Source organism: Podarcis vaucheri (assembly GCF_965113315.1).
Source record: "Podarcis vaucheri genome assembly, chromosome: 10".
Classification (NCBI taxonomy): domain Eukaryota; kingdom Metazoa; phylum Chordata; class Lepidosauria; order Squamata; family Lacertidae; genus Podarcis; species Podarcis vaucheri.
The window spans coordinates 18,107,294-18,130,992 of NC_138748.1; the positions used below are offsets into that span (position 1 = coordinate 18,107,294).

The 23,699-nt window shown below is 42.4% G+C and overlaps 1 protein-coding gene across 1 annotated transcript in view; it reads right to left on the minus strand.

Annotated features, from left to right (window-relative positions):
* Window positions 1-1,386: 1,386 nt before the first annotated feature.
* The window catches only part of CPED1 (cadherin like and PC-esterase domain containing 1), a gene marked incomplete at its 5' end in the record, with an annotated part of 127,931 nt that continues 105,618 nt past the window's right edge, over window positions 1,387-23,699 (minus strand). Inside the window, 7 exons of the mRNA XM_082239544.1 lie at window positions 1,387-7,080; window positions 10,658-10,804; window positions 12,557-12,644; window positions 14,106-14,207; window positions 16,468-16,688; window positions 20,726-20,862; window positions 21,987-22,104. Of these exons, the coding sequence (XP_082095670.1) occupies window positions 6,853-7,080; window positions 10,658-10,804; window positions 12,557-12,644; window positions 14,106-14,207; window positions 16,468-16,688; window positions 20,726-20,862; window positions 21,987-22,104 (1,041 nt within the window). The 3' untranslated portion in view covers window positions 1,387-6,852. The remainder of the gene's footprint in view (window positions 7,081-10,657; window positions 10,805-12,556; window positions 12,645-14,105; window positions 14,208-16,467; window positions 16,689-20,725; window positions 20,863-21,986; window positions 22,105-23,699) is intronic.

Here is a 23,699-nt window from a genome sequence, read left to right on the forward strand (position 1 = left end):
GGAAGCTCTAGATCAGTGTTTCTCAAACTTGTGTCTCCAGCTATTTTCAAACTACAGTTCCCATCAACCTTGACCCCTGGTCTTGCTAGCTAGGGATTATGGGAGTTGTAGTCCAAAAACCCAAGTTTGAGAAACACTGCTCTAGATACTAAGCCAAGAAGCACATAGCCTGTCTATGGTAATTTAGTAGCAATAGAATCACACCCTCCTAAGACCTAGAGACATTTCTTATTACTTCAGGTAATTCTGGCATTCAATATAGGACTTGAGTCCTGACGCAAACTAAGGAACAATGGAAGATGAAATTCGTAATGTGGAAGCTACAAAATCAAACCACATAACCGGAACTCAAACGTCAGCAGTAGCACCCCACAGAATTTGTTGAGGTCTAACTATATTCATGACGGCATTGATCACTTGATCAGCTGTGCAGTTTTTCACTGATGATTTTTCTTTGGCAAATGTTAGCAAATTTGCTTCATTTTGGCTGATATTCCCATGTTTTCGAAATACTAAGAACAATTAGACATAACACTGTCAAAGCTGTGTCTTTTGCTGTGTCTGTTATTTTACACTGGAAGTGCTCGATACAGGCCTGGATGATTGCAAGGGTAATTCAGTAGTGACCTCCACGGTTGTTGTCTAATTAACTTCAAAATGAAGAACTTTGATTCATCTTAAGTATTAAACGTCAGCAATGCGGGCCAGTGAAATCCAGTGCATTTCTACTTAAAACTAAGTCCCATTGTTAAATAGAACTTCATCCTATGAAGGTGTATACAGGATTGCAGTCTGCAGGCGCTTCTTTTAAAGTATTGGCTCTGTTTTGTTATTTCCCTTTTTATCATCCATGAAAATTACTGCCCCAAATAAATTGTCAGTCCAGTCTTGTAATGTCTGGAATAGAAAGGTATTAGAGACAAGAGGTCACTCTGCTTATCATTGTCTGGAGCTGAAGCTTGTATTAAGGAAGGAGTTGGTGCATTTAAAGGATGTGGGTGGCGCTGTGGTCTAAATCACTGGGCCTCTTGGGCTTGCTGATTGGAAGGTCGACGGTTCGAATCCTCGCAACGGGGTGAGCTCTCGTTGCTCGGTCCCAGCTCCTGCCAACCTAGCAGTTTGAAAACACATCAAAGTGCAAGTAGATAAATAGGTACCACTCCGGCAGGAAAGTAAACAGCGTTTTCATGTGCTGCTCTGGTTTTGCCAGAAGCAGCTTAGTCATGCTGGCCACACGACCCAGGAAAAGTGAGATGAGCGCCGCAACCCAGAGTCATTCACGACTGGACTTAACTGTTAGGGATCCTTTACCTTTACCTTAGGCGCATTTAAGGGAAATCATAAAATAAAAAGACACACTAATAAATTACTAAAAAAAGATTCTGATTGATGGTCTGTTAAAATGATTGTGCTTTATTTATTCAACAACAACCATAAGTATACAGCTTTCAGATCAGACATACAGGTCTCCACATATTCTGCAATTACAGTAATGTACGCTGTATGCAATTGCAGATCTTAGTAGCAGCAAGCAGTGCCATAAATCTCTTTTCCTGTGTTCTTAAAAAAAAGGTGTCCCATTGAAAATACTGAATATGTGAGCTCATAAAGAAACTATAATGTATGGTATAACATTTGGCAAGCACATGGATATACAAACAAGTCACCGTAGGACACATTCATGAAATTAATTTTTGCCTTGCTTGTTGGGATTTGGCTAAGGTTTACCCCACCGGATTCAATGGTTTCATTTCACTTGGAACAGCATTCTCTTGCTCTCAATTAATCACTAACTTTTGGAGTTAAGTAGGAGTGTGTTTCAAGGGTAATTTTTCCTTCATCCCCATTTGGGTAATGTTACTGATTGCACACTTCTGGTAAATGGTGCAGAACAGTGAACGTTGGCTCAACTCCATCTAATACAAGTCTTAGGTCTCTGTCTTCCCTGGGGATCCCAATTTGCAGGAGGGAGCAAGTTCCCTAGGATGTTATGATGTGGCTGTGAGGAGTCTCTCATGCTGCCAACCTGCCACAGGGGGATTCAAATCAATCTGCCTTGGCTGACCAATCGAAAGCCCCGATTGACCTCCTGAAATAATAATAATAATTTATTATTTATACCCTGCCCATCTGGCTGGGTTTCCCCAGCCACTCTGGGCGGCTCCCAACAGAATATTTAAAACACAATAAAACATCAAACATTAAAAACTTCCCAATACATGGCTGTCTTCAGATGTCTTCTAAAAGTCAGATAGTTGTTTATTTCCTTGGCATCCGATGGGAGGGCATTCCACAGGGTGGGTGCCACTACCGAGAAGGCCCTCTGCTTGGTTTGCTTTAACCTCACTTCTCACAGGGAGGGAACCACCAGAAGGCCCTCAGAGCTGGACCTCTGTGTCTGGAAGGGGGTGGAGACACTCCTTCAGGTATACTGGGCCAAGGCCTTTTAGGGCTTTAAACGTCAGCACCAACACTTTGAATTGTGCTCGGAAACGTACTGGGAGCCAATATAGATCTTTTAGGACTAGAGATGGGGCCAGCAAAGTTGGCCAGAGAGAAGACTGCTCTCCTCTGGTCCCCTCCTGGACTATGCGTACAGCCCTGGCTATGGGTCTCCAACAGTTTGGTCAGCAACTTCTCTGCCATCCCTCATTTCCTTGCTTTCCAGATTTTGCCACTTGGCAGGTTTCCATAAAGTGCATGGCTCTGGACAGTGGTCAGCCCATGGTTAACAGGGCTGGGAAGAAATTTTAGTCACTCGCACAACTGGATCTGTGATTTTGCCTTCCTCATTGCAGTGCAGGGGTTGGGACTATTAACATTTATTGTCTCAACTTGGTAGTTGTGGGAGAGGCATTGGGCAGCATCTATAGCTGGGTTAACCAGGTAATGGGTGCCCCATTTAATGGATCTTGTGGTGGCACCTATGCCTGCAGCCCTAGCTTGGGGAGGGGAATTAGGTTGCTGAGCCCCCAGGTTCCTAGAGGGATGTATCAGCACATGCCACAGTGGGCAAGACATTCCAGCTAATTCCTCATATGTGAACATTGGCTAGCAGTCGGACCCACTGATAGCAGGATCACCACCCCATGCCATGCCAAAGCTGTGCACTGTGTTGTGGCTAGGATAATTATTCCCCTATCAGTCTGGAAGCACAGTTCATCCGCCTAGGCTGCTAAACCCGTCTCTGTGTCACAACCAGCTCAAAAGTTGGACAAATGGATTGAGAGCAGATATTTCATCCGCGAATACCTTAAGTTGTTTGGAAGATTAGACACAGGCCTGAGACTGACAAAGCCCTTTCTAATCAGCAATGATTTTTCGAGGAGTGGAAGGGATCACCTTTCCTTTAAAGCTTGCAGTACCCTATTCCCATCTAAAGTGGCACAGATTGTACCAAGCAAAAAGTATGCAAAATTCATATCAGTTACCATGAACCAGGCAGAAGGTGCAGATGGACAGAGGCAAAGCTCGTGTCTTAATTTTTTGCTTCCACTAACTATGGAAAAAAGTGTTCCTGAAGTCACTGAAATAACTGTGAGCTGTTTTGGTGAAACGACTGCTTCGCCCACGTGCAAATTGACTCTTTGGTCATACCAGATTGTGCTAATTCACTGTGGAATAATTTGGAAAAGTCGTTTACCCAAAAAGAAGTGTTAGAAGTTAGTTGCCATATTTTGAAAAGTGAAAATCCAGACACAATTCCCCCCCAATCTAAAATAATAATAATGAAGTTTTAAAGATATTTTGAAGGGAACTCATCAAAATCGACACTTCCGACATGGGTTGCCATATATGTGGATTTTCTCAGACATTTCAGCAATTTCTACCCAGACAGTGTTTCCGATGGCCGAATGCCATATATGTCTGGGAAATTTTGGAAATATGGCAACCCTGTGTTACTTGAACAGTTTCAGGGAACTAGTGACTAAAGGCACAACTTCATAACTTCATTGCAACCTATTGCCAATGAAATACTTCTACATCATTTCAGTTCATTGGTTATGCTGGCTGGGACTGAGAGAAGCTGTGGTCCAAAATATGAGGAAGGTTATGCTAGATTTTGAAATTTAAATACTGAGTACCGCAATGTATTCTATAATTGATCATGATGAAGACAGCACACAATAAAGGGATACTTTCTCCTGATCTCTTCACATCAAACAAACAAATAATATCTCATGGAAATATTGTACCACATAATACACTGATCAAACTCCTTTTCTACACATTTACTTTTATCACTGATGAGCAACTACTTATGAAAATATCTGGTCCACACTAATTATTACATTAAATGTCAGTGGGCTTTCATGCTATAGTGATAACTTCATATAAAAATATACGTATAAAAATATAGCCTGGGTCGCTTTCGAAACAGCAGCATCTGAAGAAAATTAAACACAATGTACTACAGCATAGGAAAACCATACAATGGTGATTATGCAGAAACTGCATTGCACATTTGCCAGCATGAACTATAACACGACCAGAATTCATCCTTAATAAAAAAGGAACCCGAGTCCCACTTTAATATTACTATGAATATAAACATCTTTGTACAAGCAACCCTCTCTAAGTTTTTGCTTCCATTGCAAGAAAACCCAGTCACAAGAAACCACATAATGTAGAAAAGAAAATATATATATAAAGAACACAACCAGAATTAATATTCAGAAATCTAAAGATAAAAGGTAGTGATTTTTAAGACTGTACAATAAAACAGGCCTGCTTTCCCCCATAAACATACCTTTGGCCCTGCGGCAGCATCTTTCATGCTGGAGTCAATGTATGAATTATTTCTGCGACAAATATGTATTCATTTCTTTAAAGCCTACAATGAGAGGGAAATGCTGAGCTTGCAAATAGAATGCAAATAAGGGCAGGGCTTATTATATGTGCAAATTTTGAGGTCATCCACTGGGAAATGTGGAAATTGTCCCTTCATTTTATAGGTGTGATGGCTGGTGGCACACACTTGGCTGGATGAGGGGAGGCTGCCAGTTGGGGTTCTCCAGAACTCTATGAGAAATTGCACATGCAATCTATGGACCTTCTGACTCATAGCAGGGTTCCAAAGATCAGTTCAACAAGCTCTGCCTGTAATTTTTGGGTGCTGGAAGCATCCGCCATGATGCTTCTGACCTTTGGGAGTGACTTCCGACATAGCACAGGAAGTCACACTCATAAGCAAAACAGAGAGTTGATGTATTGTGATGGCTCAGACTGTGAGCCAGAATGTCCTCTGTCCAAACTTGGTATCAGGCACTAACTCACTAGGTGGCTTTAGTAAAGCTTTGCTATAAGGTGTGACCGGAAAGTTCGGTGAATGGTCACAGAAATCGGACAGCAAGAAATATTCGAACAGACATACCTTACAGACCTTCAAAGTAGGCCATCTCTGATACAATGCACCATTGACAATGTTTGTAGAACTGTTGGAAACTTCTGGAGAAGTCATCTTTTCGAACTGCTTTCAGATCGCTCGTCACAGCAGCTTGGAGGTGTGAAATGTTGGAAAATCTGTGCCCTTTCAGTGCAGATTTCAGTTTTGGCAAAAGAAATAAATCTGGTGGGGCCAGATCAGGAGAATAGGGTGGGACAATTCAGTAACCTCAGTAACGATTTCACGTGGAATATGCAACTCTTCTGCCATCATTCGGATGGACAAGCACCGATCCCGCATCAATAACTCACAAACTCTGTTGACATTTGCCACTGTTCTGCTTGTCAACGGTCTGCCAGGCGGAGGGTCATCTTCAATGGTTTGCCACCCTTCACGGAAAAGCTTAAACCACTCTTACACTGTCTTTTGAGTTACAGCTTCATCTCTGTACACAATTGTGAGCATTTCGTGGGTTTCTGATGCCAATTGTATATTAGAATATTTCTCGCTGTCCGATTTCTGTGACCATTCACCAGACTTTCTGGTCACACCTTGTATTAGCTATTGTGCAATCCAAAACGTGCCAAGTCTCTGCTCCCTTTAAAAAAAATTGTTGTAAAGCTCCAATAAAACGAGTGGCTTCTCCATGGCTGCACACTTGCGAGTGTTTGGAGAAGTTCTCGTCTCACACCCAAGAATAGTTCATAAATTAAGGAGGACCAAGAGGTACGAAACAACATATTTAGGGCCAAACTAGACGTGATGTGAGAAAACAGCTGTGGACATGTGTGTGATTTTAATTAGTGCTGCAATAGGGAGGTTAAGTTAACTTGCAGCTCAGATCTAAAGCAACCTGCCCACAGGGTGATTTGGAAAAGAAAATGATTTCATGATCTCCAGTCATGGCACTCCCATGTCGTGTCTGCGTTGGCCCTTAGGACTACAGGACCTGTTTGCCATCATTACCTAAGTGCAAATGCTAGAAATGGACATCTGGTTCTATAGATGAAGATGTGGTGCCTGTTCTTAAGTGCATATTCTTGTACTACTATTTTGCTATGCCATAAAACTCTTCAAAATGGAATGAGATTTGTTTCACCAGCAATATAGCATTCTAATCCGTACCTAAACTTGAGCAACATATATCACATCCTATATAACATTACATTTACTTAGCTTACAACTGTTTAAACATTTGGCAATATTTCAAGTAACGTCTCCCCCTCCCTTTGCCCTCACTGCCATTTCTCGTGCTTCTCTGTCTCCCATTCTGAAACCACAGACACGTGTGGACACATCTTGATTTTATAAGGCTTTGAGGAAAGTGCCACATGTCTTGAGTTATGCTGGTATGTTCAGCCACTCAGAGAAGTCTGTAAAAAAATAAAATCCAAATCCGGTATGGCCTGTGTATCGCCACATGGGAAAGAGAGGAGGCTGGAACCAGGCACTTCAGCCAAGCAAAGTTACATTCCAATAACCTTCCTGTCATTCGCACAAATGCGGCTGAGGAGGATTTCTGAATACACCTGGTTTATTGGACCGCGCACGTGATAAGGGGACTGAGAATTTGAGGCGTAGGCTTGCAGTTTCATCAGGTTGCTTTGGCTGTTGAAAAAATTGCCCAGAGCATAGGGCCTCGATAACATCATTGCCATGGGAGAGCTTCCTTCAGAAGCTTTAGATTTCACCACCTGAAAAAGAAACAAAATGTGCTTGTGAAACTTTTATACGGGTGCTTCAGGGTAACAGGATGTATCACCCATTTAAGCTATGGATGAATTGCAGAGGGATAGCTAGATTCTATTTCTGCTTTATTTTGGATTAGCCTAACAGGCTAATTAACTTCCTCCTGGAGCCAGATTGGTCTTCTCCTGTAAGCCAATCAGTTGTTGCATTTTAGGATCCCACTTGCCTATTGTTCTAGGATCCAAGCTTAGTATATAACAGCATTTCATATCGGCTATAAATAATTCGTTCTAACAAACCCCGACTCCCCTCCAGGGAGCTCTCAGCCGCAGCGTCTGCACGCGCCGCCATCTACAAAACGGTTCGTGATAATTTTGAAGCATGGAACGTCATCGCCCGTGTTGTCAAGCCCTGCTTGAGCTTCAGGGCTCAGAGACCTGCCGCCACTATCGCTTTTCACTTCTGAGCAACTTGAGCATTTTGACGTGACTGCAGATTGACCTGCCTCCTCTAATTCTTCAACTGTTTCATTTTGAAATGCTCCATGACTGATAATCTCCGAGTGCACCGTCCTGCTTTTCACAGCAGGGATCATTCTGGTTGAAGTCAAACACCTGAAACCAAACCAGCTGACGCAGCTGCTTCTCCTCTTCCTTTCATTTCAGCGCATCAGCTCCAGACAAAACAATGTGTTGATGTGCTTTGAAGTGCTATCCCATTGAGGCTCCTCTACAGAAGCAGAGTGGTTCCATGATATGTTAACTCTGAGGTTTGTATCCAATGGAGACTCTTGCCTCAGCAAAAAAGGCTTCCACTAGCACAAATCAGGGTCCAATCTACATTTCCCAGACATAGCCGGTATTTATCCCTCATAAACTGCATCCTGGTGGAAAGCACTGAAATGTCCGGTAAAACCCAAACGTATGGCAGCCCATGTCGGACGTGTAGATTTTGGCAAATTTCAACAACTTTGCCTGAAGCTCAAACTTTTGTGTCTAGATTTTCAAAGCAACCCTGTGCTTTCTCCCATACTGTTCCAGAGGGCCCCCAAACTCTCAGGAGCAGCTTTGGGGGGTGACAACATGGGGCTTAGCAGGATAGAGGCGATCAGCTGGCAGTGGGTATTCTAAGTTGCGCAGATGGAAAGGCATTCCTTAAAAATATCAGTGGATCAGCCTTAAATGTTGAAGGTACTTTCCATGTCTTTTAGATGGGCTAAATGGCAGTTTTCCCAGTAGTGGCAGTTTTCCCAGTAGTGATGTATGGAAGTGAGAGCTGGACCATAAAGAAGACTGATCGCCAAAGAATTGATGCTTTTGAATTCTGGTCCTGTAGGAGACTCTTGAGAGTCCCATGGACTGCAAGAAGATCAAACCTATCAATTCTTAAGGAAATCAGCCCTGAGTATTCACTGGAAGGACAGATCCTGAAGCTGAGGCTCCAATACTTTGGCCACCTCATGAGAAGAGAAGACTCCCTGGAAAAGACCCTGATGTTGGGAAAGATGGAGGGCACAAGGAGAAGGGGACGACAGAGGACGAGATTGTTGGACAGTGTTTTCGAAGCTACCAGCATGAGTTTGACCAAACTGTGGGAGGCAGTGGAAGAAAGAAGTGCCTGGTGTGCTCTGGTCCATGGAGTCACAAAGAGTTGGACACGACTAAACGACTAAACAACAACAAAAATGGCAGTTTAAGAGATGGCCAACTTTTGTCTTCTTGAGGGAATGTTCTATTCTCCAGACATTGTTTGAGGGCCAGGAGCACAGTTTGCCACAAGAAACTGACCCCCCCCCAAGAGGTCAGGTTCCATGACCAATTTGGTGCCATCTAGCATAATTAAGGTCTTTATTATGGAGCATGGTATACTGTGTACAAGTATGAACCAAATCCAATATGGAGATGTAACCCTGAAGTGTGTCATATCTGCCCTTGAAAGCATTATTCTTTTCTCCCTGAGTAAAACTGTTGGAATGACATTTTACCCGGCTTAATATTTAGCAGGACCATAAAAGACCAGATAATATTACAAGGGGGGACTGCCCACCGGCTATTTCTGATTGCAAGCAAAGTGCTGTAATGTAGGCAGAGAGATTGCTTAATGCACTTTAAATGGTATCTTTGGGGAAATCTCAAATCTCTTTGCGATTAGCACCTGCCGAGGGAAAGAAGTGTGTAAATGCATGCGGATGGAGAGGTCTGCTGTAGGGATCTGCAGATCGAGATACAGATCAGCCCGGTGCTGACAGAATCTCTCACTGCGCCTTCTCAGTTCAATGAGCACCAGCACAAACTCTTCATCCCTGGTCCCTTATTCTGCATTTCTATGCGTGCTTACTCATGTGAAAGTCAATGGGGCTTGCTAGTAAGTGTATTCAGGGATGCACCATAACGTCTGAAGCCCTAGTGTGGGTTGCCTCGGTGTGCTTGCGTTGCAAATCTTTGCACCAATGCTTGACAAAATGTTGTTGTTGTTTAGTCATTTAGTCGTGTCCGACTCTCCGTGACCCCATGGACCAGAGCACGCCAGGCACTCCTGTCTTCCACTGCCTCCCGCAGTTTGGTCAAACTCATGTTGGTAGCTTCGAGAACACTGTCCAGCCATCTCGTCCTCTGTCGTCCCCTTCTCCTTGTGCCCTCCATCTTTCCCAACATCAGGGTCTTTTCCAGGGAGTCTTCTCTTCTCATGAGGTGGCCAAAGTATTGGAGCCTCAGCTTCAGGATCTGTCCTTCCAGTGAGCACTCAGGGCTGATTTCCTTAAGAATGGACAGGTTTGATCTTCTTGCAGTCCATGGGACTCTCAAGAGTCTCCTCCAGCACCATAATTCAAAAGCATCAATTCTTCGGCGATCTGCCTTCTTTATGGTCCAGCTCTCACTTCCATACATCACTACTGGGAAAACCATAGCTTTAACTATACGGACCTTTGTTGGCAAGGTGATGTTTCTGCTTTTTAAGACGCTGTCTAGGTAAATCTCTCACTTGACAAAATATAGCCCTCTAATTGGCTCAAGACCCCTCGGCACCACTGTCCCAGCAGGGGGCAGGAAGGAACCGTGTGGCTTTTGGATGGGTGCTGAAAAACATCTGCCCCAGTTGGGGTGAAGGGTAGGGCAAAGCCGATGTCCATGCCCCCAGCTTGCTAGCGGGATCCACAAAAGCAGCTTAGGGTTAGTTCGGACAGCAGTTGGGACGTCCGAAGGCCATGGCAAACTAGAGATGCTTTATTCACAATACAGTGGTACCTCAGGTTACATACGCTACAGGTTACAGACACTACAGGTTACAGACTCCGCTAACCCAGAAATATTACCTCAGGTTAAGAACTTTGCTTCAGGATGAGAACAGAAATCGTGCTCCGGCGGTGCGGCAGCAGCAGGAGGCCCCATTAGCTAAAGTGGTACCTCAGGTTAAGAACAGTTTCAGGTTAAGAACGGACCTCCAGAATGAATTAAGTACTTAACCCAAGGTACCACTGTAATGTTGTGGCCTTGTTTAGCCTGCCCCCCGTTATTGCTCCCCAATCTTGCTTTGGCATGGGCGCCCTTGGCTCGCGTCAAGGATTAAATGACAAGCGATTACCTCGTGAAAATGGCACCCGCACTTCCCTTGCAAAAACTCCTTGTACCGTCCCATGGTAATAATAAAAGTATCAACCACTTCATAGCCATATTGCTTTGCAGTGTTCAAAATAGCTTGGTTTTCCTTCCACAGATCTCGCACTTCGGCCTGCAATTGAAATCAGGTCATCTCATATTATCTCATTTATCCAGCTTTTAGTTAAATCAAGACATGTTATCATTGGGACAGTAAGCATATGGATATTATGTACAGGTGTTGGGCTGGAGAAAAGATAACCTTAATTCTTGAGTTATTTGACCAGTGTTTCCCCCAGCAAATAGTTAAGCGCAAGCATGTATTTCTTCAAAAGAGAGGGAGGAACAGAGGGGGAAATATTGTGTCCCTTAGATGTCACACCTTTTTAAATAACTGAACCCCAAACTTACAGATGTGCACAACTGAGAGCGTGCAAAAAGTGCTGTGCTCCAGTGTGGTAGTTTGGGACTAGAAACAGAATTCTACCACACCACATTGCATGCATTTAAACAATTTTCCAAATTTTTTATTTTTATTTTTTTTTAATGTTAAAAAAATGTTTAGATGGTACATAGCCTGAAAATCATAGATGATAATAATTCTATGGTACTGTATAAACATGTTTTTATTTTTGTGGTTGACAGAATGGATGAAGGGGCTTAAACTGTGGATACGAACTATCCCTAGAACCTGTTTTCAATGCCAAGGCTCAACTTTGAAACACGTGACATAAGAAAATATGAACGGGCCTTTAGGCAGGTGCAAAGTACATCACTGAATATTCATAGAGAGGTTGCTCCCCAGGATTTCAGGGAAAGGGCTTCCAAACCAGGCCAAACACTAACCCCTTCTGGCCAAGTGTTTGGATTTAAAGCCAATTTAGGGAGCCTCAGAAACAGTTTCTACGCAAATGCAATTCTGGTTCTAAACGCAGCGTAAGGGGTCTTTATAGTATGGTGTATTTTAGAATGGGGTTCAGAGTTTTTAGGGGGTTTTGAATGTTTTGTGTAGTTTTTATGTAGTTTTATGTAGTTTTTATGTAGTTTTATGTAGTTTTTCAATTTCATTGTTCCGCATAGGACAATGAAAATAAAGATATTGTATCGTATCATTAAAATTAAGGTACAGTGCTGCTACTGTCTGTTTGTCAATTTATAGTTTGTTTGTTTATTTGGTTGTATGTTTGTCTGTTGGTTTGTTTGCTTTCCTGGCATAAATTTATCTATTTTAAAACCATAAAGATATAAGATATACAGTTAAAAATAAAATAAAATAAAATTAAGGTACAGTGGTACCATGACTGTCAAACTTAATCTGTTCCGGGAGTCCTTTCGGCTCTTGAAACCATTCAAAAACCAAGGCGCGGCTTCCAATTGGCTGCAGGAGCTTCCTGCACTCAAGCGGAAGTTGTGGAAGCTGCGGAAGTCGCAGAAGCCACGTCGGACGTTCGGCTTCAGAAAAAGCTTCACAAACCTTTCAGGTTCCAGGTTTGCAGTGTTTGGGAGCTGATTTGTTCGAGAGCCAAGCCGTCCGACAACCAAGGTACCGCTGTATTAGTAATGCCAAAACATGCAGCACCATCTAGTTCAGTAAGTAGAGCAGGAGACTCTTAATCTCAGGGTTGTGGGTTCAAGCCCCACATTGGCCCAAAAGATTCCTGCAATGCAGGGGGTTGGACTAGATGACCCTCGTGGTCCCTTCCAACTCTAAGTTCTACGATTCTAGGTGTTTAGGATGAGGCACATCACATAACCTGGCAAAATATAATGTACGGGCATAGCCGGTGTGGTCGACAGGAACATGCCTCACCATACTTCTGAGGAGCAATGTGTCAAACAAAATAAAGTTGCAAAAACATCCTAACGGAGAAAAAATATAACCTACTGGTGACAAGAAATGCACTCCATCCACTGGCAGGTGAAAGCCCATTCCCACGGATTTTATCACTACCAGGATATTTGGGAGATTTGCCCTGTAGATCAAATGAAATAAAACACACATTTTATTTACAGATGTATAAAACTAACGTACCATAAACACCTCTTACTTTTGTCTCCGTTTCGTATAATGTCCCATACAATGCAGAATCAGATAAAATGATGTCTGTTTTTTTTTTCTGGGAGCAGCCAGTTTGATACTGAGGATATGAGCTATCAAAAGTGTAGCACAGGGTTCGCAAGCCCTTGGCTATCACCACACTACATTCCGGATAATGTTTTTTCAGTGAATTGTAGCTCATTTTTTTGAGTAGGTTTTTTTTTATTGGAATCTGTCTGGTATTTGAGTGACCCCTTCCCAGCAAGCAAAGTGAGCTCAAAATGGCTTACGACAGTAGCAAAGCACTGGAAAATGAAAACATGTCCCAATACGAAAAACTGATGAGTTATGCAGAGTTGGCAAAGTTGAAACATAAACTACATGAGAAGGACAATTGTAACTTCAAGGAAGATTGGGAACTTTTTACCAGCTATTTAAAAAAACAACAAAATGACATGGGCTCCTTGGCAGGTTTTGAATAAACATCCACAAATTTATTAATAGAATATATGACAGATAAGGTAATGATATGTCCAAACTTTAACATGCAGAGAATAATATGTACAAAGAAATCAGAGAGGTGAGCTGAGGGAAGTCTTTGGTGAGGGGGAGAGGGAGGGATGGGTAGGGGGGATAAAAAGGTGGAAAATAATGTAATTGATTATTTGGATTGATAATTTGTTCTGTTGAAATTGTCTAATAAAAATATTTTTTTAAAAAACAAACAAACATGCCCTAATACAAAAGAAATGCATGTCATTCCATAATTCACAGGCTAAAATTGAAGCTTGTAAGAGGACAGAGATGGAGACAGTGACATAGCATGGGTTGCCAGTGCCCGGGGCCACATGAAGGGGGTACGTATGCACATTCCACTGTCTAACGACATCCCCATCACCCAGCAGATCGCAGCCCTAGAGCTAATAAAAGAAGAGTTGTTTTGTTGTCTGCAGAGGGAAGGTTGACATATGTCCTGATTTTCCCAGAAATACTGCAGCCTGCAGCAACGTCCAACAACTTTGGGCCAAAAAAGAGCTCAACAACTTTTCTCACCAGATTTTCACTGTTTGAAATATGGCAACCCTAGAAGAGGTCACTTCCCGGTTCGCATGTAGAAACCCATTTTCAACTGAAGCACACAGTTGTATTGAGGCAGCACGGGGTGTTGAAATTTTGCATCCTTAACAATTTTGCGCCCAGGGCAACCTCCCCCCATGCTATACCACTGCACAGAGCAGTAGAAAAGGTATTGAAATCCTCTGGAAGAATGGGCTCTGTGAAGATGACTGCCAGAAAACCTCCTAGGCACGGAGAAGTCATCATGCGAATTGAAGTGGAAGTTATTTTACAGTTTGGTGTAAGAACAGCAATGAAAGACTGTAGCATGGACACTTACCGCTTCAGCACTTTTTGAATAATATGTAAGTGGTTGAAATTGAGCCATTGGACACCACCGACAACTAATATAGTCTGGTCTGTGTTCTCTAGCGGCTGTGATCTGAAATAAAGAAGAAAGCCAAAACTGCAAAATATACCCTGCCGCAGAATCAGAACAGATGACAAGTGTTCACTTTAGCCAACCCTACAGGCCATTCCTGGCCACAAACGGCTGATGTCATTTAAAGTTACATAAGCTTAAAGAAATTAGAGACATATTAAGTAGTTATACTTTTTCTCGTTTTCATTTTGCACAAATCTAGATGTAGATTTGGCAAAGGCAGCACACACACACACACACACACACACACACACACACACACACTGTCAGGGAAGAGGATTTCAGCATTGTGCCAAGATATCAGCATTGCACTGGAATTTGAAGGAGGTTGCAGGGTGACCTCTTCACAATCTTCTCTTTTACTCAGTGTGCAGAAATACCCATGGAATAGTAAAGGTAAAGGGACCCCTGACCATTAGGTTCAGTCGTGGCCGACTCTGGGGTTGCGGCACTCATCTCGTTTTATTGGCCGAGGGAGCCGGGTCATGTGGCCAGCATGACTAAACCGCTTCTGGCAAACCAGAGCAGCGCACGGAAACACCGTTTGCCTTCCCGCCTATTTATCTACTTGCACTTTGACATGCTTTTGAACTGCTAGGTTGGCAGGAGACCCATGGAATACTACTGACAAAAAGGGGGCATGAAGAAGAAGAAATAATCTGTGTCAGATGATACATCACTAAGAGGCAGAGTGTGATGTACGGCTCAGGACTGCAATACCTCAAGGACCGCCTGTTTCCATATGAACCTACCCGGACCCTGAGGTCACCTTCTGACGCCCTCCTACATGTGCCTCCTGCTCAAGAGGTCCAGAGGGTGGCAACATGGCAATGGGACTTCTCTGCAGTGGCTCCCCATCTGTCGAATGCTCTCCTTAGGGAAGTTTGCCTGGCGCCTACATTATACACCTTTAGGCGCAGGCAAAAACGTTCCTTTTTAGCCAGGCCTTTGGCCGATTTGATTTAGAATAGAATAGAATTTTTTATTTATACCCCGCCCATCTGACTGGGTTTCCCCAGCCACTCTGGACAGCTTCCAACAAAGTATTAAAATACAGTGGTCTGTTAAACGTTAAAAGCTTCCCTAAAGAGGGCCGCCTTCAGATGTCTTCTAAAAGTCTGGTAGTTGTTTTTCTCTTTGACATCTGGTGGGAGGGTGTTCCACAGGGTGGGTGCCACTACCAAGAAGGCCCTCTGCCTGGTTCCCGGTAACCTCACTTCTCACAGTGAGGGAACCACCAGAAGGCCCTCATCACTGGACCTCAGTATCTGGGCAGAACGATGGGGGTGGAGATGCTTCTTCAGGTATACTGGACCGAGACTGTTTAGGGCTTTAAAGGTCAGCACCAACACTTTGAACTGTGCTTGGAAATGTACTGGGAGCCAATGTAGGTCTGTGCCCTGTACATTCTATGCCCTTCTAAAATGGGGCTCTTTTCTGGGGGGAGGGTGTTATTGGGTTGTTGTTTTTATTCTGATTATATATGTTGTGATCTTTTCTGTGAACCGCCCTGAGACCCCCAAGTATAGAGGCAGTTACTGAAGCTCTGCATTATAGTAATCAGGGCTGCCGACTTGCCCTGCCCCCCCATTGAGGGGTCCCAGCAACATGTGATGTGTCCTGCCAACGTTCTTGTGTTGGCAGTGGGGGAAGGGGTGCATGGAGGGTGATCTTCCGAACATCCCGCGGATATATGCCAATGCTTGCCCATGCTTGCCTGGCGGCAGGGGATGGCAGCCCCCTCAAAAATTTGGGGGGGCCTCAGCTCCCTGCCCACAAATATTGAGGGAGCCAAAGCCCCTTCTGCCCCCTATAGTTGGCACCCTAAGTAGTAATTCCTTTTCATCAGTACAAGAACTGCATAAAACGTCTACAAGAGACTCAAACCTCTCACAAATTCCTTCCCTCTTGTGGCTAGAGCAGGGGTCAGCAAACATTTTCAGCAAGGGGCCGGTCCACTGCTCCTCAGACCTTGTGGGGGGCCGGACTATATTTTGAAAAAAATTATGAATGCCCCACAAATAAGCCGGAGATGCATTTTAAATAAAAGCACACATGCTACTTATGTAAAAACACACTGATTCCTGGACCGTCCGTGGACCGGATTTAAAAGGCAATTGGGCTGGATCCAGCCCCCGGGCCTTAGATTGCCTACCCATGGGCTATAAAATGCTAGCATAGAGACATTGGATGCAAGGAAATCAAGTGAATTGCTGTCAAAAACGGAACAATACCTTGGGAAACAGACGCTCCATCATACCTGAGTAGCAGCTGCTCAAGAGCCTCTTCAAAGGTTGGTCTTTGCTTTACGTCAATCCAAAACTGGGGGTAATAGGAGTAGCTGATAAAAGTGTCCCCGTTGTTCACGTTATGATAGAACTTCATGTCATGAGCCTTTTGCCATTCTTGGAGAGTCTCGTTCACTCTCTCTATTAAGTAATACATCATCCCTCTGTTGGTGGAATCGCCAATGAAAAGAACCTTTACGGGCAAAAAAGCATATTGCAGCATTTCACGTTCTCAAGTTTACAGGCATCTGCGGAACAAAAGCAGCTTAAATCGAAGCGCTTTTGCTCAGCCAAGAGGGTATTTATTTGTTTTCTTATAGTCAATGAATTTCTACACAACCGGTTGTCATAAATAACCTCTGGGCTGTTTGCACGTAGAAAATCATTAAAGCGACAAAACATAATCACATCATAAAACCAATACTAACATCTGTAGGAAGCCAACCACGAAAAGCAGTACCCCGTTACAAGTGGGCAACATGGATCAGCCACTTTCAAATACTTGGGGGGAAATAGGCCACATATAAACGACATCAACCTGCCTGCTGCAGGTATTTGTAGGTATTTGTGTTCCACTTCTAATTCTGGCAAGGCTAACAATTCGCTAGAAGCACCCATGTTATGTAGAAAGACAGGAAACTGACTTATACCAAGGAGGAATCTACACACATATAAAAACCATTCTGAAAATGCCTTTTTTTAAAAAAGAAGAAGAAGAAGAAGAAGCATTTTTAAAAATACATTTAATTTTCCATAAGGCTTGCCATCGCCATCAAGTGTTACATTGTATATTTCACATAAAGGTAAAGGGACCCCTGACCATTAGCTCCAGTCGTGGCCGACTCTGGGGTTGCGGCGCTCTTCTCGCTTTATTGGCTGAGGGAGCCGGCGTACAGCTTCCAGGTCATGTGGCCAGCATGGCTAAGCCGCTTCTGGCCAACCAGAGCAGTGCACGGAAACGCCATTTACCTTCCCGCCAGAGCGATACCTATTTATCTACTTGCACTTTGACGTGCTTTCGAACTGCTAGGTTGGCAGGAGCAAGGATCGAGCAATGGGAGCTCACCCCATCGCAGAGATTCGAACAGCTGACCTTCTGATCAGCAAGCCCTAGGCTCTGTGGTTTAACCCACAGTGCCATAAAGCACACTTAAAACATTTTATTTGCAGCTGTATAGCTGAGTCCCAAGTCTACATAGTCTGGGATTGGCCTGCCAAGCTTTCAGGCAGGAGTTTTCCCCAGTCCTACCCACAGACTGAACCTCTGATTTTCTGCAAGCAGAGCAGATACTCGGTTGCTGAGTTATTCCCCCCCACCCAACCGAGTATGTTTTGTGATCTGTAACTGTGCTTTGCCCTTAACACAAAGCAAGTGGGAAAGAATGGCAATTAATTACCATTCAATTTCAATTAAAAATGTGCAATAATTATGGTCTTGGTCAAGATATTACCCAGCATTATAGCACTGGACAGCTATGTTGGAAAATGACCACAAGCTAAAATTTAAACTATTTGACAATTGCCTAGTGTAGAAGGGAGTCTGTGCTTTTTGCTGCAAGGACCAACCATGGAAATATCTCATTATGTCTATAAAATGGGATTAAATTAGACAGGTATCATAAATCAGGCACAGTTAAGAGACTTACAGCAGAATCTAACCGCATCTACTCAGAAGTAGGTCCTACTGAGTTCAAGTTTTCTCCCAGGTAAGTGTGTTTTAGATTGCACCTTTAACTCCAAAATGCTCATTTGGGAAAAAGTATACAAGTTCCTGTTTAAACAGGTGTATTGTAAGGTCGTTAGTAAATATTGTCTTTTTAATATTTCGTGTTCTTAATAATACACTGCTGAGGGCGTTTTATTACAGCAGTAAAATGTGAATTGCTTTCTTACCATAATAAATAATATGTATGCTTCATCACCTTTCACTTAGAATGTAATTGTGCAATTAGGTATACCTAGTTATCTGAACAACTACTTATTATTCATGACCTGTTCCTCACTTCAACTTTTTCTGAAAAGTTGACGTGTACAATAATTAAAGTTTTATGCTTCAGCACATCACTGAACTATTACGGTAAAAGTTAATTAACCATAAACTTATATGAGGTTTTGTGACACAGATGTAAAACTAATTAAACAATTTTTATTTGGTTTTCACATTCCCCCCCCCCAACACTGTTAAGCTCATGTCATTTCCCAAATGGATACAATTTAACAAATGTAATATAGCCTTCACATAGTTTGCGTTAATAAGGGCTTCAAAGACAAATTGCTGCATATAATATGAAAGGAAGTGAGTAAAGAACTTCTCAACCCGAAATTCCTTTCAGTCTCCACATATGACTGATTAAATTTGCTAACACACCATTAATCTATATAGACCCTCTTAAAAAAAAAAATGCTTTGGGGAATTTATATATTCCCCCTTTTCATGTCTCAGCCAATCCGTGGCTTTCATTTCACCACAGGTGATCTTGAGTTAGTACTGACAGAAATAATTCAAGCGCAAGGTCACATGCATGGAAATGAGGAGGCAAGTGGTTCTGATGAAGGGAATAGCACCTATTAGAGATAGACTGAAACTCCACTCCTGGGTGGAATCTACACACATAAAAAAAACCGCTGTGAAAATGCATTAAAAAAAGTTTTGAAAAATATGTTGAATTTGGCATAGCTCACTCTCACCATCTAGTGTCACATTTGTATATCGCGCTTTACAATGCATCTAAAACATTTTATTTGCAGCTGTATAGCTGAGTCCCTGGACACATTTAATGGCTCCCATTGGACCAAGCATAAATTGGTGTGTTAATTTGTGTGTTATGTTCCAGCTTTTAAGTGACATAAAAGCCACTTCTAGAAATCTAGTGGAATAATGTGCAAGTTTAGTGCTAATTTCTGTGTTACATTTGCTTCCAGAAAAAAAATATATGTTTGCAATCCTGGAACCCACTTGCAAGTTTGTATAGGGCTGTGCACCTATAGGGTGCTCTGTAAGTGGGATTCCTTTAGGAATCACTTTTCCTCTCCTCAGCAAGTGATCCTGCAGGGTCCCACAACTAGCTTTCCTTAAGAAAAGCTCCTTTTCCTACAGCTGGGTTTATCTTTAAGTGTGCTTAATTGTAATAAACGTTTCTTAATTTGGATAACATATAGCAAAATCTGTACATTTTTTTTTTTTTACTTACTTGTAAACTTGGGCCACCGGCTATTGTACCTGAGACACAGATCTCTGTCAAATGTTAGACAGTCAAGCCATGCCTATTAAGAATTGCATTTCCAAGCAACCATCTTAGAATGTTCACTACAAGAAAAGTCAGTCTAGTGAGGTCCGCCTGAGACCTGCACAAGAATGTGAAAGAAGATTTGTTAAGATTATTACGCAGAAGCAATGCCATGCATTAGATACCCAGCAAAAGAAACAGAGTGCATGCAAGGTGTGTCTATGCTCCAACCATAATACAGTGGTACCTTGGTTCCCAAACACCTTGGTACTCAAACACCCTGGAACCCAAACACTGCAAACCGGGAAGTAAGTGTTTATGAACTTTTTTCATAAGCTGAACGTCCTCCGTTTTGAGTGTTACGCGTCCGATTTGAGTGCCTCACTTCTGTTTTGAGTGTTACGCTGAGGTCTGTCTGTTTTTGCTATCTATTTTGTGTTTTTGGTTTTTGCGGCTCTTTTTGTGTGTGACTGTGTGGAACCCAGTTCAGCTATTGATTGCTTGATTGCGTGACTGCAGTACATTGTTTATGGCTTCCATTTTATGGATGGAGACTAAAATTCATGTTAAATTGCTGTTTTAGGGGTTGTTTTTAGAAGTCTGGAATAGATTAATCCATTTTGCATTACTTTCTATGCGAAAGCATGCCTTGGTTTTGGAATGCTTTGGTTTTGGAACGGAATTCCGGAACGGATTAAGTTTGAGAACCAAGGTGCCACTGTACGTTGTGTTTTAGTCTTCGTCTGAAACATGTCACATCTTAATGTGTGACTGGGACCTGTTTCATTCAGTGCCTGAATACTGTCAAGTCAAAGCCAATTAGAAATGGAAGCACGACGGTCACAGGGAGATAATTCTGAAGTAATATCAAGGCTACTTTAATATATTAATAATAGCATATATTCATGTGCAAACTTATGCCAAAGAATGTCAGGACAATGTATTTGGTGCTGAGATAAACTGAATCCCTTTTCAGCTCTCCTGTTCCAAATTTACAACCTACCTTTTTGTTTTTTACACATTGTTGCAGCTCTGGTTTGTTCACAATGGGATACTGACAATCGTGCGGCTGCCATGTTATCTGCCTCCAATCACAGGTTCTGTTGTCAGAACAACTCAGACAGGGCACAATCCATTGTCCTAAAAACAGAACATAACCACACTTTGGTTTCCATCTGGGTTTTTGTTAAACACACTTGTATTTGCTGTTACTAAGAGGAGGCGTCTGTGACTAGGACCAGATTTCTTTCCACCGCCTGGTCACTGACTGTCAGACAAGACCTCAATGTGACAACCTTTAAGCTTGGCAGAATAACGCAAGAATCTTATTTTTGTATTTGCCTTTCCTCCAAGGAGTTCAAACCTAACTCACAGCCCTGTGAGTTAGGTTAGACTCAAAGATGGTGACTGGCCCAGGGGTCACCCAGTGGGAATTTGAACCTACTTTATACCAGGTCAGATCGTTTGTCCATCTAGACCAAGGTTTCCCATCATCCCTGACCACTGGTCCTTCTAGCTAGGGATGATGGGAGTTGGAGTCCAAAAACACCTGGAGACCCAAGTTTGGAAAACAGGCCTAGGTTTTTCCTATCACCTGCTACCTGATCCTTTCAACTAGAGATACCTGAGAACTTGCCCATGCAAGGCTTGAGCTCAATCATGGATTTTTGATCCCTTCTCTAAACATTGCAAAGTTATTTTTTTTAATAATTAATTTATACAACACTAGACAAGTGTTGAACAAAGTTCCTGCTGTCGACACTTGCCTCTCCTGGTTCCTTAGGAGATTAGGGTTTTGCCACTGTAGTATCCAAAGAAAAGCCTTCCTCATTCTGTATAAAGCTTTGCCCATCTTAAGCTGCCACCATGAAAGGAGAGAGTCTTCTCTCCTTTAATACTATTTTAAAAGTCTTTTTCACCAGCTCATTTCCATCAGTATCCTATGGATGTTGACTCAGGAGCTAAAACCCATTGTGGTCAAGGGAGCTTATTTCTTGATAATAATGGGTACAGGAATATCTAGGAGTAGTAAGGCATTATGCACTTTTTAGCAATATTAAAATATTGTCATATATCCAACAGACATTTGTTTCTCAAGAAGCACACAGAGTTCTGACTTAACCTAGCTGTGTCATCAGCATTCGAAGTTCATGGTTCATTCTTGATCTTTTTCACTTAATGTGGCTCCCTATAGCAAAATAACCTTCATTCTAGTGGGAACAGGATGCCTTTCTGAACCTGTATGAAATATATCAGGAACAAACCTTTTGTGTCTCCCGTTTCACATGTTTTCAACTGCGGCTCTGAAATGGCTGACAGGTAGTCAGCAGAGAGAGGTTGCAAGCCACAGGGTTCTTCAGGATGAATGAGTGTGCCACAATCCTGTATTAAAATGTGCAGATACGATTTGTTAACACCCAGCCATTATTTTGTAATATCACATATAAAATACACTGGACAATACAATATTAAGAACTCCCCAGTTATGAGGAATGTTTCAAGGGAAGCTGTTCTTTCCTGGTTCCTGCTGTCAGACTTAGCTGGCTCTGAAACGTAACCAAAAATCAAACATACATAATCCCAACTCTGCAACTATGGACTTTTTCTTCTTCTGGGGATGCACAAGTCTCTCAGTCATAGTTTCATTCAGCTTCTTGCTTTTGGAATATTAAGATCAGTTCTCCACATTTCCACATCAGTTTGCAATTTTAAAAAGTTATCATGAAAATTCGCCAGGTTACCTGCATCAATTTGTACTAAAATACACATGGTGGTTTGCAACTTTGCCTAATATACCAATTTTGCAAAGCAATTCCCCCCTAAAATAATACATTTTTTGTATGCCATTTTCACGAATATATGCATTTCTAAGGATTCTTTACCACAGTTTATGTACTTTTGTACATGTTACTTGGCTAGATAGCTGTATTGCAAAATTCAGTGTGCATTTTGAAGGATGATAGTGTTGTTGTTTTTAATTTCTATATAGCTCTGCATCTGAGGATCATAGGGCAGTTTACAATATAAAGACACAAGAATACATGAGAAAACAAAAACAGTACCCCCACACACAGTTGAAAAGGCAAAGGCCTGGGAGAGGATTTTGCCTGATGCCTAAAGACATGCAATGAACATGATAGTACAACTAAATGATAGTACAACGGATGTGTTTTGCATGTAGAAGGTTGCAGGTTCGATCCCATGCAGTTCCAAATAGGGTTGGGGAAAATTCTGGCTGAAACCTTGGAGAGCTACTACAGGTGCAGCACAGACAACACCGAGAAAGGTGAGCCAATCTCCAGTCTTGGAACAAGACAGCTTCATATACAGAAGCATCACAACCATGCGCTTTCCGTTGGTGAATCAGTCAGGTCCGTATGGAACCTCTGAGCCCAGGATTTACACAACATTGGAACAGTAACCACCAACAGTACTATCAAAGGCTTCTACCATGTGGCATGACAATTTGCACAAGCCTTCACGGGCAAATTCCAGATTCCTGAAGCAACTGCTATAGCCGTCGCCTGAGTGTCATAAGAAAACTGAACAGGGATTTTCTTGTTCATTTCTTGAGGATGTTACAGGTATTTAAGCAATATGCCATAATCTTTGCTTTCGTTGCGGGCTGATTAAATGCATCTTTGTCAAGATGCCTTCAATTCAGCTAATGAAAATATGACGAAAATGTTATTTTATTTTGTTTAATGTTTAAAACGACCCCTGATCTCTTGCAGGGGATGAATGCAGGATGTATGCAGTATGCGAGGGAAAGCTAATGTCTTGTGATCAAAGGCGGCATTAATATTGCCTTGTAAAATGGAGTGGCCAAAGGTCAGCCACTCACATTTACTTTAGCTCCGCATAAGATACTCTGAGGATTTTATTCAGAGTGTGGCTTTGGAAGGTTCCTTACAGGCACTTGCAGAACTGCAGAATTTCCAATGCTTTATTCAAAGATGAAAGTTGACAAAACTTTG